Below are 12,583 nucleotides of genomic sequence, written 5' to 3' on the forward strand. Positions count from 1 at the left end.
CGGGAGGGGCAGGGGGGCTCCGGTGGGGGCTGCGCTGTTGGAGGGGGCTGGCGGCACAGCTGCAGAGGGGCCGGGGAGTTTGCAGCCCTCTGCCGCCCGGGGCCTGCCCTCAGGTCTCGGCCCCTCGGGATGGCCGCGCTCAGCTCCCAGCCGTCTCCCTTTGGGCACCTGACGCGGGAGCGGCACATCCAAGCGCTGGCGAGGTCCTTGAGGAGGAAGGACGGGGCTCCAGCCCTCCAGGCCGGGGGGACATCCCCCAGCTGGGAAGGCACAAGCCGAGCTAACCAGGCTCAAGAGCCGGACTTTGGGAGCAGCCAGGGGAGCCCGGATGCCCCTTCAAGTGCCGAGGACCCTGGCCACCAACTCGAGGGCCGGAGATGGCCGGGAAGCGAGTGGGGTGGGACTGCCGGGGAGGAAGCCACCGAGTCGCCTCTGCCGCGGCTGGGCTGGCGGGGCAGGAGAGCCCGCAGACGGAGCCCGGAGCAGAGCTTGCAGCGGGTTCAGGAGGACGACGACGTTCCACCGCTCGGGCTGCAGGTGCTGGCCGGCGTCTCCCAGCTGTGCATCACCGCCCGAGCTGGGCTACGCGGTAAGGCCCTTGCGAGGCCCAATCTGCTAGCCTCGGCCCCCCGAGTGTGGCCCTCACAGCCCTCACCCCCCACCTCCTCCATATGAGAGCTCTGCCGCGATCCCAGCGCCCAGGACCCGGGGGTGCGGGGGGCAGAGCCTTTCAGCCCAGCTCCTCTCTTCAGATCCGCCCGGCAGTAGGGAGCGGAAGCTGGTGCCCCCTGGCAGTGTCTGGGGGGTTCACGCTGAGCCAGGCGCCCAGATCACAAAAGCCAGCACCAGCCAGGCCTGGGAGCCAATAGCGACAGGCCCCCAAGTGCGCTGGGGCCATCTCCGAGGGGAGGAGCGCCCCCCAATCTCGGCTCCCACCCGCTTGTCTCTGGGGTTCAGATGGCCCCAAATCAGCGTGGCCTGAACCTGCAGCGCAGAGGAGCAAGAAGAGGGGAACAGAGTGGCCAAGGGGCGAGGGGGGAACGATGGGGGGGTGTTGGTTTGATGGAGGACGCGCCAGGGAGCTGCCTCCCGTCATGGGCCCGTCATCTGCTCCGCGCAGGCTGAATGACAGACCTGTTCCCGGGCCGGGCGCTCTGTGGGATCTCTGGTACTTACAGCGTTTAACCCAAGCTGGCCAACGTGCAATGGGCCCACTGGCCCCTGTCAGCCCCCGGCCATGGGGCCATGAACACCCCTCGGCCCGGTCCCAGGGGTGCTGCGTGCCGGCCCCGCCTGAGGAATCTAAAGGCGCGACACCGGCTAGCGACATTTACTGCCCCCCCAGCCTGGCACAAGCAGGGCAGGGAGGTGCGGGGGGGGGGGGGGGGGCACGGCTCAGACGCTGTCGCTGTGGCTCTTGCAGGGTTCGCCGGGGACCCAGGGAGAACGTACGTGGTGGGCACCGCGCAGGCAAAGGGGCTGCTGGTAGCTATCGAAGGTAACTGGTGCCCCACCCCGGCACATTCACCCCCCTCATTGTCAACAGCCACGGTGGGAGGGGCACAAAACCCTCCCAAATGGGGGAAAGGGTCTGGATAGGAAGCCATGGAAAGGGCAGAGCCCATCCCCCAGCAGGATGTGCCTCTCTCCCCCCTCCTTCCCCCCCCCCGCAACCCCCTCCCGCAGTGCCTGAGCCAGAGATCCTGCTCACAGCTCATGGCCCCCGCCCCTCCGTTCCCATCCCCCGTGGCTCTGCCTCGGGGCGGGGAGCAGCACAGCCCCCCAGTGCAGGGGCGCAGGCCCCCAGGGCAGCCCCCTTCCCCAGCATCGGGGCGCAGGCCCCCAGCACAGCTCCCCTCCCCTCCCCGGCATCAGGGCACAGGCTCCCAGTGCATCCCCCGTCCCCCGGCATCGGGGCGCAGGCCCTAGCCCAGCTCCCCCCCGGCATCGGGGGCAGGCGCCTAGCGCAGCTCCCCCCCCGGCATCGGGGCACAGACCCCCAGGGCAGCCCCCTCCGCAGGCATCGGGGCACAGGCTCCCAGTGCATCCCCCGTCCCCTGGCATCGGGGCGCAGGCTCCCAGTGCATCCCCCGTCCCCTGGCATCGGGGCGCAGGCCCTAGCCCAGCTCCCCCCCGGCATCGGGGCGCAGACCCTAGCGCAGCGCTCCCCCCTGGTATTGGGACGCAGGCCCCCAGTGCAGCCCCCTCCCCCGGCATCGGGGCGCAGGCCCCCAGCGCAGCCCCCTCCCCCGGCATCGGGGCACAGGACCCCAGCGCAGCCCCCTCCTCCAGCATCGGGGCACAGGCCCCCAGCGCAGCCCCCGGCCCCCAGCATCGGGGCGCAGACCCTAGCGCAGCGCTCCCCCCTGGTATTGGGACGCAGGCCCCCAGCGCAGCCCCCGGCCCCCGGCATTGGGGTACAGTCTCCCCCTTGTGTGATGGCCGCCAGATCCGCACCGTTCTCTGTGCCCGCCTCAGAAACCAGCCGCTTGTGCCTGCACCTATGTGGCCCTGCCCGCTCCTGCCGCATCCGCCTCCGGGACCTGCAGGGCCAGGACGTCCTGTGGCTCCGACGGCCCTTCGGGGCTGGCGCCAGCTGCCTGGGCTGCTGCCGGACAGAGATGAGGGTGTTCACCGCCGGTGACCAGCTCGTGGGCAGCGTGCGGCAGAGGTGAGGGCACCGTGGACTCGGGCACCAGGGCTCAGGAAGGGATTGCTTCTCACCATGGAGAGGAGCCGGGCCCCACGCGGACGAGTGGCTGGTGGGGGCAGCGTGGGTGAACCGGGGTCAGCGCCCCCCCTAAGGCGCCAGACTGCAGGGGGGGCAGATGGACCAATGATCAGACCCTGCCCCATGCCCAGCAGTGCAGTCCGGGGGCTCCAGCCGCCCCTCTGGCTGGCGCGGGGCTCTCTGCCCTGCCCACGGCCTGGCTGTACCACACGCCATGCTCTGTGTCTAGGTGGGGCATCCTTGCCCATCTCTGGGACCTGCGTGACCCCCACGGCGCAGCCACCATGAGGATCCGAGGCTCCTGTGCGGCCAGCCGCTGCTCCTCCAACCAGGAGTTCCAGGTAAGGGGGGCAGGTGGAACAGGGCAGCGCGTCTCCCTGGGGCTCCTGCCAAAAACAGACCTTAGCCGTTTTGGGAGGGATGGGGGTGGGGCTTTCTGGTTTCCATTGGATTGTCTACACTCTCTGGACAGCAACACGGGCTTCTTACCTAGCTGGCAGCTTCACTCCTTTGCCAGGCAGGCTATACAGTGTGGGTGAACGTGGACAGGAAGGAACACGATAGAAGTAATTGGTGTAAAGTCCACAAGCACCCAGACTGTGAATACTGTGCCCAGCGCTGGTCAGCCCACCTCAGCAAGGATGCAGCGGGACTGGGAAAGGTTCACAGAAGGGCAACAGAGATGGTCAAGGGTACGAAATGGCCTCCATGCAAAGAGAGATTAAAAAGACAGGGCCCATTTCAGCTTGGAAAGGAGACGACTAATGGGGGGTATGACAGAGGTCTATAAAATCATGACTGGCATGGGAAAAGTGAATAGGGAAGAGTTATATATTCCTTCCCATAACACAAGAACTAGAGGTCACCCAATGAAATTAATAGGCAGCAGGTTTCAAACAAACTAAAGGAAGTATTTCACATAATGCACAATTAACCTGTGGAACTCCTTGCCAGGGGATGTTGGGAAGGTCAAAAGCATAACTAGGCTCAGAAAAGAACTGGAGGAGGACAGGTCCATCGATGGCTAGTAGTCAAGATGGTCGGGACACAACCCCATGCTCAAGGTGATCCTAAACCTCTGACTGCCAGAAGCCGGCAGTGGAAGACAGGGGTGGATCACTCCATAATTGCCCTGTTCAGAACAGCCCCCCCCCCCCCACGAAGCTCTCGTACTGGCCATGGATGCAGCCAGGACACTGGGCAAGATGGGTCATGGTCTGACCCAGTAGGGCAGCGCTTATGTTCTTATGTAGTCTAGAGACGATGCTAAGCTGGGGCCTTGATAGAACCCCCATTGGGGATGTCCCCAGCCCCAGCCCATTGCTAGCACGGCCTTGGCACTGAGCTGCTCGTCCTTGTCCACCTGCCCAGGTCACCTCCCGCGCCGGCAGCCCCGTGGCAGTGATCTGGAAGAGGTGGCCAGGTTTCAATGAAGACCGGAACATGGACCATGAGTTCTTTGGGGTGGACAGTAAGTGGGGAGCGCAGGGCGGCTAGGCTGCTAGGGAGAGTCCCCCAGCAACGTCCGCCTCTGGGATGGGCAGGCTGGCCGGGCTCTGGGGGCACAGTCACCGTGGAGATGGGCACTGGTTTAATTTCCTCCCGTCCCTAGTAGCCTCACCCATAGAGTGAGCTGCAGGGAGAGCCCCGGGGTGGTGGCGAAGAGCCCTGCGGTGTCTAGGCCACCCAGAGAGCAGAGGCTCTCCTCTAGGATGCCCTTGCCAGGGAGAGGAGCAGCACCTGGCAGGAGAGGATGCAGACGGGCCGCTTGCCCCCTGAGGCCGCAGAACATCCCATGTGGGAGAGAGGCCCCCGAACCCGAGCAGTGGGGCTGTTCTGGGGCCGGGAGGGTGCTGGCATCGCCCCCCGTACCCATAGTTGAGCTGTGGGCAACGCGCCCTCCCACCATCTCTCTGTCAGTTTCAGCAAAGCTGGGGGCCGAGGACACCGCTCTCCTGCTGGCAGCAGCCTTCCTCCTGGTAAGTGCCAGCAGCCGAACCCTCCCCGCCCGCTCACGCGCCAGCCCTCCCCTCCGTGCCCTCTGCCCCCTGCTCACACTCGTGGGCTGGCCACCCTGCCAGCGGCTCACGTGGGCCAGAGTCCTGGGGCAGGGACACTGAACCGTCCAGCCCTACCCCGGCGAACAACCGGAGGGGTCAGGAGCGAAAGGGCCTCGCCAGCGACCTCTGGCAGCAGGGCGCCCGGGTTCAGCTTGACCCTTAGCGAACAGCTCTGTTGAGGGGGTCTTAGCGAGCTCTCCTAGCTGCTGCCCGACACGGCATGGTGTTACCTAAACTCACTGCCCCGCACCCGCCAGCTCGCTGCCTTAGTTCCCCTCCGGCGGCTGGTTACACTAGGCCCAAGACAACGCAGCTCCCCGCCCCCCGCCAGCCCTCCTCCTCACCATCCTCCCCGCAGCCCACACACCTGCGCGGGCACTGAGCTGGGGATGACTGTGCACAGGCAGGGTCCACGTTGCCTTTTCCTTGCCATTCCCCCTCTCCCCCATCAGCTGCCATGCCTTGTGATGTCCTTAGCCACCTCGCTTCGACTAGGCCCCGCTCCACGGAGCGTACCGTCTCCGGCCCGGGCCGTGCAGGGCGCTGCACACCCACAGCGCTCCAGGCAGCAGCATCAGTGTGTTTTCTCGTTAGCCGTAACCCAGGGAGACGCTCCCGCCTGTTGAGCCGCATTAGGGCTTTCGCTTCTTCCAGCCAGCCGCCACCAGAGGGCGACATGTTCACCGCACAACCGGTCAGCCAGTAGGGGGCAGTGAAACCCATGGACGCACGGATTCTGCCCGCTTAGCGGGCTGGGCAATGCATCGTGGCAGTGTCACGCCCCCCAGACAGCGGACTGAGCTGACCGGTCTCATGCCAGCTCGGGGAGCCGGTTACCCCTAGCATAGGACGTGGCTGGTTGTGTCTGGCGGAGCCGTGGGGCTGCAGATCCGGCTGGGCTGGCCACAGAGTTCTCCGGCGCGGCCTGTGCCACTCGTGGAGCTTAAACATTCCTCGCTCCCCCCGGCCCAGGTGGTGATCGCTTGGATCAAGGCAGAGCCCTGCGGGCTGGGACCGGTCTCCCACGGCCCCCTGTACTGCAGAGGAGGGTAGCTGCAATCTGCTCCACTAGGTGCCCGTTAAGCTGCAGCCGCTGGGCGTTGGCTGGCAGCGCTCTTGGGTTCATTATATTTCTATTATATTTCCCCATCCCCCGCTCAGAGGAGTGGTAAAGTCAGGTGCATAGGACGCCCTCTCGATCTTTGTGTGGAACATAGGGATTACCCCCCCCCCCCATGTCCAGGGAAGCCTGTTTGTAACCTCTTCTCACTGTTTCCCAGAACTTCATGTTCTTCGAGATGAGCTGAGGAGGCCTAGAAGAGACCTGCTGGGAGCCCTGCTATGCCAGAGACACTGGGACTAGTCCAGCAGCTCCCCCCTGGAGTCACGGAAATCCCAACAGCGAGGCACAGGCTGCCACTGTCTCGCAAACGCTGGATCTCCTTTGGTGGCTGGGATGGCGCACGGCGCCTGGCTTCGCACACGCTGCTTTCACGAGGCAACTGGAGAACCCGGAGTCTGACGTACTTTCTGTTTATCTTAGGTGCGCGCGTGGCCCCGCCACCAGTGTGTCTGAGCCCCTCCCAATCCTCAATGCAACACCCCTCAGAGGCAGGGCAGGTATCCCCATTGTACAGTCGGGGAGCTAAGGGAGATGCCTAAGGTCACGCAGGAAGTCGGTGGCAGAGCAGGGAATTGAAGCCAGGTCTCCCAAGTGCTAAGCTAGAGCCCCAACCACTAGGCCACCCTACCTCTCCCGGGTCACTGTAAAATCCAGCACTGACTAGGCCCATTGCAGAACCCACGTTGCAGCAGGCATGCGCGCTTTTGGCATCCTGAGCTCTACGGTACCTGGCGCTGGGAATCCACGACGGCCCCAGCGTCACAAGGGCAGGCAGGAGAAGGAGCCAGTGAACGATTCAAACCCAACACAAGCCGGGGGAGCGGACCGAGGCAAAGCATTCGGACACGGCGAAGGAGTATGCCGGGCTCAGGTCCGGAACCTACTGGGCGCCGTGACCCATTCTTGCCACGGCCCTCCCAGATTGCGCTGAGTAACTGACACAGGAAGTCAATTAAACCATCAGATCAGCTCCTGGTGGCCGTGGGGTTCCCCGTTAAATCGAGGAATGGGACTTTCCCTTTGGGCCGCTGGCAGCTGGGCAGGTGCGTCGGGAAGCGGGAGGGTTTGGTGCCAAACCACCCCAGGAGCTCTTTGGGGAATTGTTCCAGGGGTCAGCGGCCCCATTCAGAATCAGGGCTGCGTGGTGCTGGGTGCTGTACAGATGCATACGAACCCGCGGTCCCCACTTCGAAGCGAGACGACTGAACGCAGGACCAGATGCAACAAATGAGAGCAGCAGCACGAGCGAGCGACTGGAGTAACAAGGCTGCGGGTAACGGGGCTAGGACCGTGGGGTAACACAGACGAGCCCGGCGCGCACTTAGATGGTACGGGTCAGTTAATTAAGTAGCTCTCGAGTGCAAACAAATACATGGACCAGCTCACTGACCATTTCTGAGCCCTGCTTGGCCACCCGTCTACCCACTAGCTGATGGCAGGTTCCCAGGGACATAGGACAAGCGGGGGGGCGGGGTCTTCCAGTGCCACAGACCTGTAAGGGGTTACCTCTCGAGGCAGATTTCCCAACTAACCAGCCCCTGCCCAGCCAGCCCCGCCCCACACATCTTTTCCTTTCCTTACCAGGGTGTGTAGCGTCTAGCACAGACCGTGCTGCAGCACTTGGGTGCAAAAGTCTGGGGGCGGGGGGTGCAGCTCACACCGAACCCCAAATGGGCAGGGGAGAAATTAGCCCAAGGCTTCTAAAACCAGGACATGTGTTGCTCAGAGGGACCTCAGACCCCGGACTCAGCATCAGCCCTATTTTACAGAGGGGTAAACAGGCTCACCGTCCCAGCACTAGTCAGTGGCTAAGCCAGGAGTCCTGGTTCCTAATCCCCTGTGAGGGGACGACCGACTCCCCAGGAAAATGCAGGGCTGGCCTGTAGCAACCTTCTCCAGATCAGGCCCCCAAAGCAGGGTGCAAACCCAGCAGTAGTTTTAAAGGCTAAGTGCTTTCAAAGGAGCCGCCCCTGCTGTTTTACCATGAGTCCCCTAACCCCGGTGATGTTGTGGCCCGGGGCCCTTACCGCTTGCTGCATGGAGGCCACCTGCCTGCTCTGTCCCCTGCCCCATATGACACAGATGCATCAAAGGCAGTCCCCCCCCCCAGTCAGCTGAGAGGAAATGATGAATTTCTCCTTTAAGAAAGGGAATTATGGGTAAGTTACTAGGCTTATAAAAAAGGCAGCTCATGTATCTCCTTAACAGAGCTTGTTAGGTTTCTTGTGGCCAGGACTGGCCTTTCAGTGGAGGTGAATTAAGTTTCCTTTTAATAAATGGAGAAACCTGGGTTTTTCTAGGATAACCTGTCTCCATAAAGGCTGCATCAGGTGCCCTCGTGGACCTGGGTAACAACAACTTCTGGGCTTTCATTCTCCCTCTCCCATGAGCTTTGGAGAATCACTTCACCCCGAGCCTATACAGTGGGGATCACACTTATTCAGCTATGGCACGTGAGCGGGAGTGGCCAGCATTCAGTATCGTTACCTGAAATCCTGAGACCCTTTCTCTGCATATGACTTCGATGGCTTATTTTTGGCCTATTCCCATCCCAGCGGGAACAGACAACCCCCTTGGGGCAGCTTGAAGTGATGCCCCTTCTCTACTGGTAGGAGACCCAGCATTTCTCCCGCAATGCTTGAGCAGCGTTTTCTCCCCCGGGCTCTGGTCAGCCAGCAGGGACTGATCAAACGCAGCAGGGAACAGGTGTCATCATGGCAAGGCTCCCTGCATAGCTGGCTGGAAAGCCTGGGTCGTCTGTGGGCCATCGTGCTGGCTACTGTCCGGGAGGTGAAACCTAGTTCTGAAAACCCAACCCGACGCAATGCTCTGCCGGCAACGCTGGCCACTTGCTGGTTGGTCCTTGTAGAGATGCCCTCTGGGGATCAATACAGCTGCCTCCCAAGTGTTTAGAAATAACTCCCTCCCTCTTGAGTCTAGGGGAGAATTGACTTGCTGGGTCGAGAGGTGCTGTGGGACGTCACGGGGGCAGAAGGAACGGTGGGCTCTCATGGAGCCAGGGCTAGGCCAGCAGAGGGCCCGTATGCAGAGCTGGAGACCTGGAGCTGGCCTGGGTATTCACTGGGGAGCCAGGGCCGAGGACGGTGCACTGGCACGATGCATTCACAGCCAATTGTTTTGCTAGGGAGGCATGCGGCAACATTTTGTACCAGTTGGCGCCTTTTCAAGGCATGTGGCTTGTCCAGTCTATTTATAGGTGCCTGACCTGCCAAGACTACAGACCCTGCATGACCCGTCAGCTCACGCCTTGCAGCTCTTGCTGGGTGGTTTAGGTGTCCGCTGCTTTATGACCGCCGCTCTGATGTTCTCACAACGGTCCCACTGCTGCCATCACCCTCATCGGGCTTTGGCAAAACACTTTCCATAAAGGGGGTTGGCTAATGCACAGAGGCTGGCACTGCAGGTCCAAGCCAGCCCCAATTTAGCACTCTTCCCAGCCCACCGGGGCCACCATCAGTGCCAGGGCTTTTGGAGAGGATTCAGGGTCCGTGCCCGGCCTGATGAAGGGGGCTGACAGAGCTCCTGCTTGAGTGGTCTCTCTAATGCTGCTGGGCTTGGTACTATCATAATCAGGTATCTTAATATTTCAATTCAACCCAGCACCCCGGCTCTGCAGCAGGGCCATCACTCTCTCAGCCCAGCCTTTCTGTGTTCCCTGCTTTGGGGGCCCAGCCTGTCCTACCTGGGGCCTGCGTTTCAGAGGCATCGAGCACTCGGAGCTCCCACGCACTGTAAATCAAGTGGGAGACAGACAGACGCTGCCTTATTCCTTGAGGAAGCTGAGAGACCATGGCCGATTTTCAGGAGGGCACAGCCCTTCCCCCTCCAGCTAAAGGCAATGGGAGGGGTGGGTGCTCAGATCTCTTCTGGCCGGCACAGAGGGATGGACCTGAGTCGGTTCTGAGACTGAGGGAGCAAGTCCTGCCTGGGCCTGGCCTGACCCAGCCGGGCTGACTGCAGCACCAGGTGGAATTGACAAATGTCAGAATGAAGCATTTGGGGCAGGCGGGCGGCACTTGCAAGAGGCCTAAGGTGCTTCTCCTCCCCGCGAGGACGCTATTTGCAGTGCTCACTGATGGCTGGTAAAACAGCAGAGACACAAGGGGCCAGGCAGCTCCCTGCATGGCCAAATGGTCCCCTGCTCTCAGTAAGAAGTGGGGCTCAACAGACCATCCGGGGCGGAGGCGGCATTTTTACGGGGCGTGGATTTGAAAGCTGGAAATAGACTCTTAAGGGATGAGACGAGCCCTTTCCCCGCCCTCCATGAAAACAGTCCACACTCTTGTTCTTGCAGGATTTTATTACTGCAGCAAAACAGGTGTGACGTTATTGACATAAACTGGGACCATATAGATCATTGTTGCAACCAAAGTCCTGTAGTGGCACCCAAATCTTGTATAAAGGGGGTCAAATGGGGTGTCTAGGACAAGGTTATGGTTTACTGGTTATGATTATGCTGTCTATATGTGTGTATCAGTTTTGTAGTCGAAGTTATGAATATTGGCTCTATACTGTCTGTATGGCAAACTTATGCTATACTTCTGGGTGACATCCCAGACAAGCTGAGATTAGCTCTGCCTAGCCTGCTTGATGGCCCATTAAGGACCATCAGCTATACAATGGACCCATTGAGAGAAGGCAGATACGCCTTGTACCTCAGCAAAGTATGCAGGGACTGGCCCATGTGACTCCAGACTCCATGTTGCTGTAATTTAAGAACAAAGAGGTGTTCTTACACCTGGAAAAGACTATATAAGGCTGATGCCTGATCTCCATCTTGTCTTCAATCCTGCTTCTTACCTCTGGAGGAACTTTGCTACAAGCTGAAGCTTTGAACAAAGGACTGAGGACCCATCCCAGCGGGGGATGTATTCCAGAGACTTGATTTGAACCTGCAGTTTATTCCATCGCTGCTGCAAGCCTGAACCAAGAACTTTGCCATTACTGTATGTAATTGATTCCATTTAACCAATTCTAACTCTCATCTCTATCTTTTTCCTTTTATGAATAAACCTTTAGATTTTAGATTCTAAAGGATTGGCAACAGCGTGATTTGTGGGTAAGATCTGATTTGTATATTGACCTGGGTCTGGGGCTTGGTCCTTTGGGATCAGGAGAACCTTTTTCTTTTACTGGGGTATTGGTTGTCATAACCATTTGGCCCCATAACGAGTGGTACTGGTGGTAATACTGGGAAACTGGAGTATCTAAGGAGATTGCTTGTGAGACTTGCAGTTAGCCAGTGGGGTGAGACTGAAGTCCTCTTAGTCTGGCTGGTTTGGTTTGCCTTAGAGGTGGAAAAAACCCCAGCCTTGGGCTGTAACTGCCCTATTTGAGCAATTTGTCCTGAGTTGGCACTCTCAGTTGGGTTCCGCCAGAACCGCATTGTCCACAGAACCAGGTCAATTAAGCTTTGGGTCAGAACCCCACGCTATCCAAATTTGAATTTTGGGATTGAGAGTTTTGTTGGTTAAAGAGCTGCTGCAATGGCTGAGCAAAGAGCATATGAGGGACTTGGCAAAAAAGCCCTGGAAAATTTGTGTTCAGAAAAGAGGATAAGCTTTAGAAAGAAAGCTACAAAGGAAGAATTGAGAAATCTGCTAATAGCCAGTGATCAGGGGGCAAGAGCACAGCCCTTACCTGAGGCTGCAGAAGATGCAGAAAAAATTAGGATGCAAAGGGTGACAAGTAAACTGCAATTTGAGCATGAACAGAAGCTAGCAGATCTTCGATTGCTGGAGAAGCACAAAATAGCAGAGTTAGAAGAGAGAGCTCGTAAGGGGCGTCTAGAGCTGCTCGCTGCGGAACAGGAGACTCACAGGATGGAGCAGGAGACTCACAAGATGGGTTTTGTTAAAAAGTGGGTTATGGGAGCCAAGGTTCATGGGAGTTTTGAAAAACTGCTGGATTTAATAACTTTGGAACAGTTCTTAGACATTGTGCCTGACAATGTGAGAGCAGCTGTGTGTGACAGGGACCCTGAGTCAGTCCTACGGGCGGCGGAGATTGCGGATGCCCATACCCAAAACAGGGCTCGAGAAGGGTGTAAAACCCCGGGGAAAACTGATCACCATTCTCCCCAGTTCAAGAGGAGGGAAGGATTTAAAAATAAACCTGACTCTTCTAAAGGAGTTCAAGGGGGCCCGGAGGGTAGGAACTCACATCCCCAGCAGGTTACATGCTATCGCTGTGGTATGCTGGGCCACATGAGACCAGACTGCCCGACACTGAAGGGCAGCCCAAAACCAGCAACCCCAAATGCCATGGCCAATGCTAACCCTGTTGTTGTAAACTCACAGGCAAGCCACACAGAGCCCAGCATTGGTGCCCTGTGTGCAAATGCTGTTTCTGTTGTCTCTGAAGGATTTGACCTTAAAACTCACATTAAAGCTAAATATGGGGGAAATAATGCAGAGTTTATTAGCAGTGCAGAAGTGAATGGAGTGAGGTGTATGGCATGGAGGGACACCGCAGCAGATATTACTCTGGTTAAAGCAAGTCTTGTCAGGAAGGAAGATTATTTGCCAGGTGAAGATGTAACTGTTGTAGCCTTATCTAAGTATTTTGTCAGGGTGCCTTTGGCTAAAATCCACCTGAAATGGAAGGGATTGGAGGGCACCATGGTTGTGGGAGTAAAAGACATAATCC

General features: G+C 59.1%; 1 protein-coding gene across 1 annotated transcript; it reads left to right on the forward strand.

Annotated features, from left to right (window-relative positions):
- Nucleotides 1-53: 53 nt before the first annotated feature.
- On the forward strand, nt 54-11,820 carry LOC112060387 (phospholipid scramblase 2-like). The gene is made up of 7 exons (XM_024110266.3): nt 54-589; nt 1,424-1,498; nt 2,479-2,671; nt 2,961-3,072; nt 4,103-4,202; nt 4,652-4,710; nt 6,072-11,820. The coding sequence occupies exons 1-7, from the start codon at nt 130-132 to the stop codon at nt 6,096-6,098; spliced, it is 1,026 nt and encodes a 341-aa protein (XP_023966034.1). The 5' UTR covers nt 54-129; the 3' UTR covers nt 6,099-11,820.
- Nucleotides 11,821-12,583: the final 763 nt, after the last annotated feature.

The sequence above is a fragment of the Chrysemys picta genome, chromosome 9 (genome assembly GCF_011386835.1).
Source record: "Chrysemys picta bellii isolate R12L10 chromosome 9, ASM1138683v2, whole genome shotgun sequence".
NCBI lineage: Eukaryota > Metazoa > Chordata > Testudines > Emydidae > Chrysemys > Chrysemys picta.

Coding starts and splice junctions, on each gene's coding strand:
- LOC112060387 (XM_024110266.3), top strand. CDS start 130: ATGGCCGCGCTCAGCTCCCAGCCGTCTCCCTTTGGGCACCTGACGCGG. Junction 590..1,423: donor CGCCCGAGCTGGGCTACGCG/GTAAGGCCCTTG, acceptor TGGCTCTTGCAG/GGTTCGCCGGGGACCCAGGG. Junction 2,672..2,960: donor GTGGGCAGCGTGCGGCAGAG/GTGAGGGCACCG, acceptor CTCTGTGTCTAG/GTGGGGCATCCTTGCCCATC.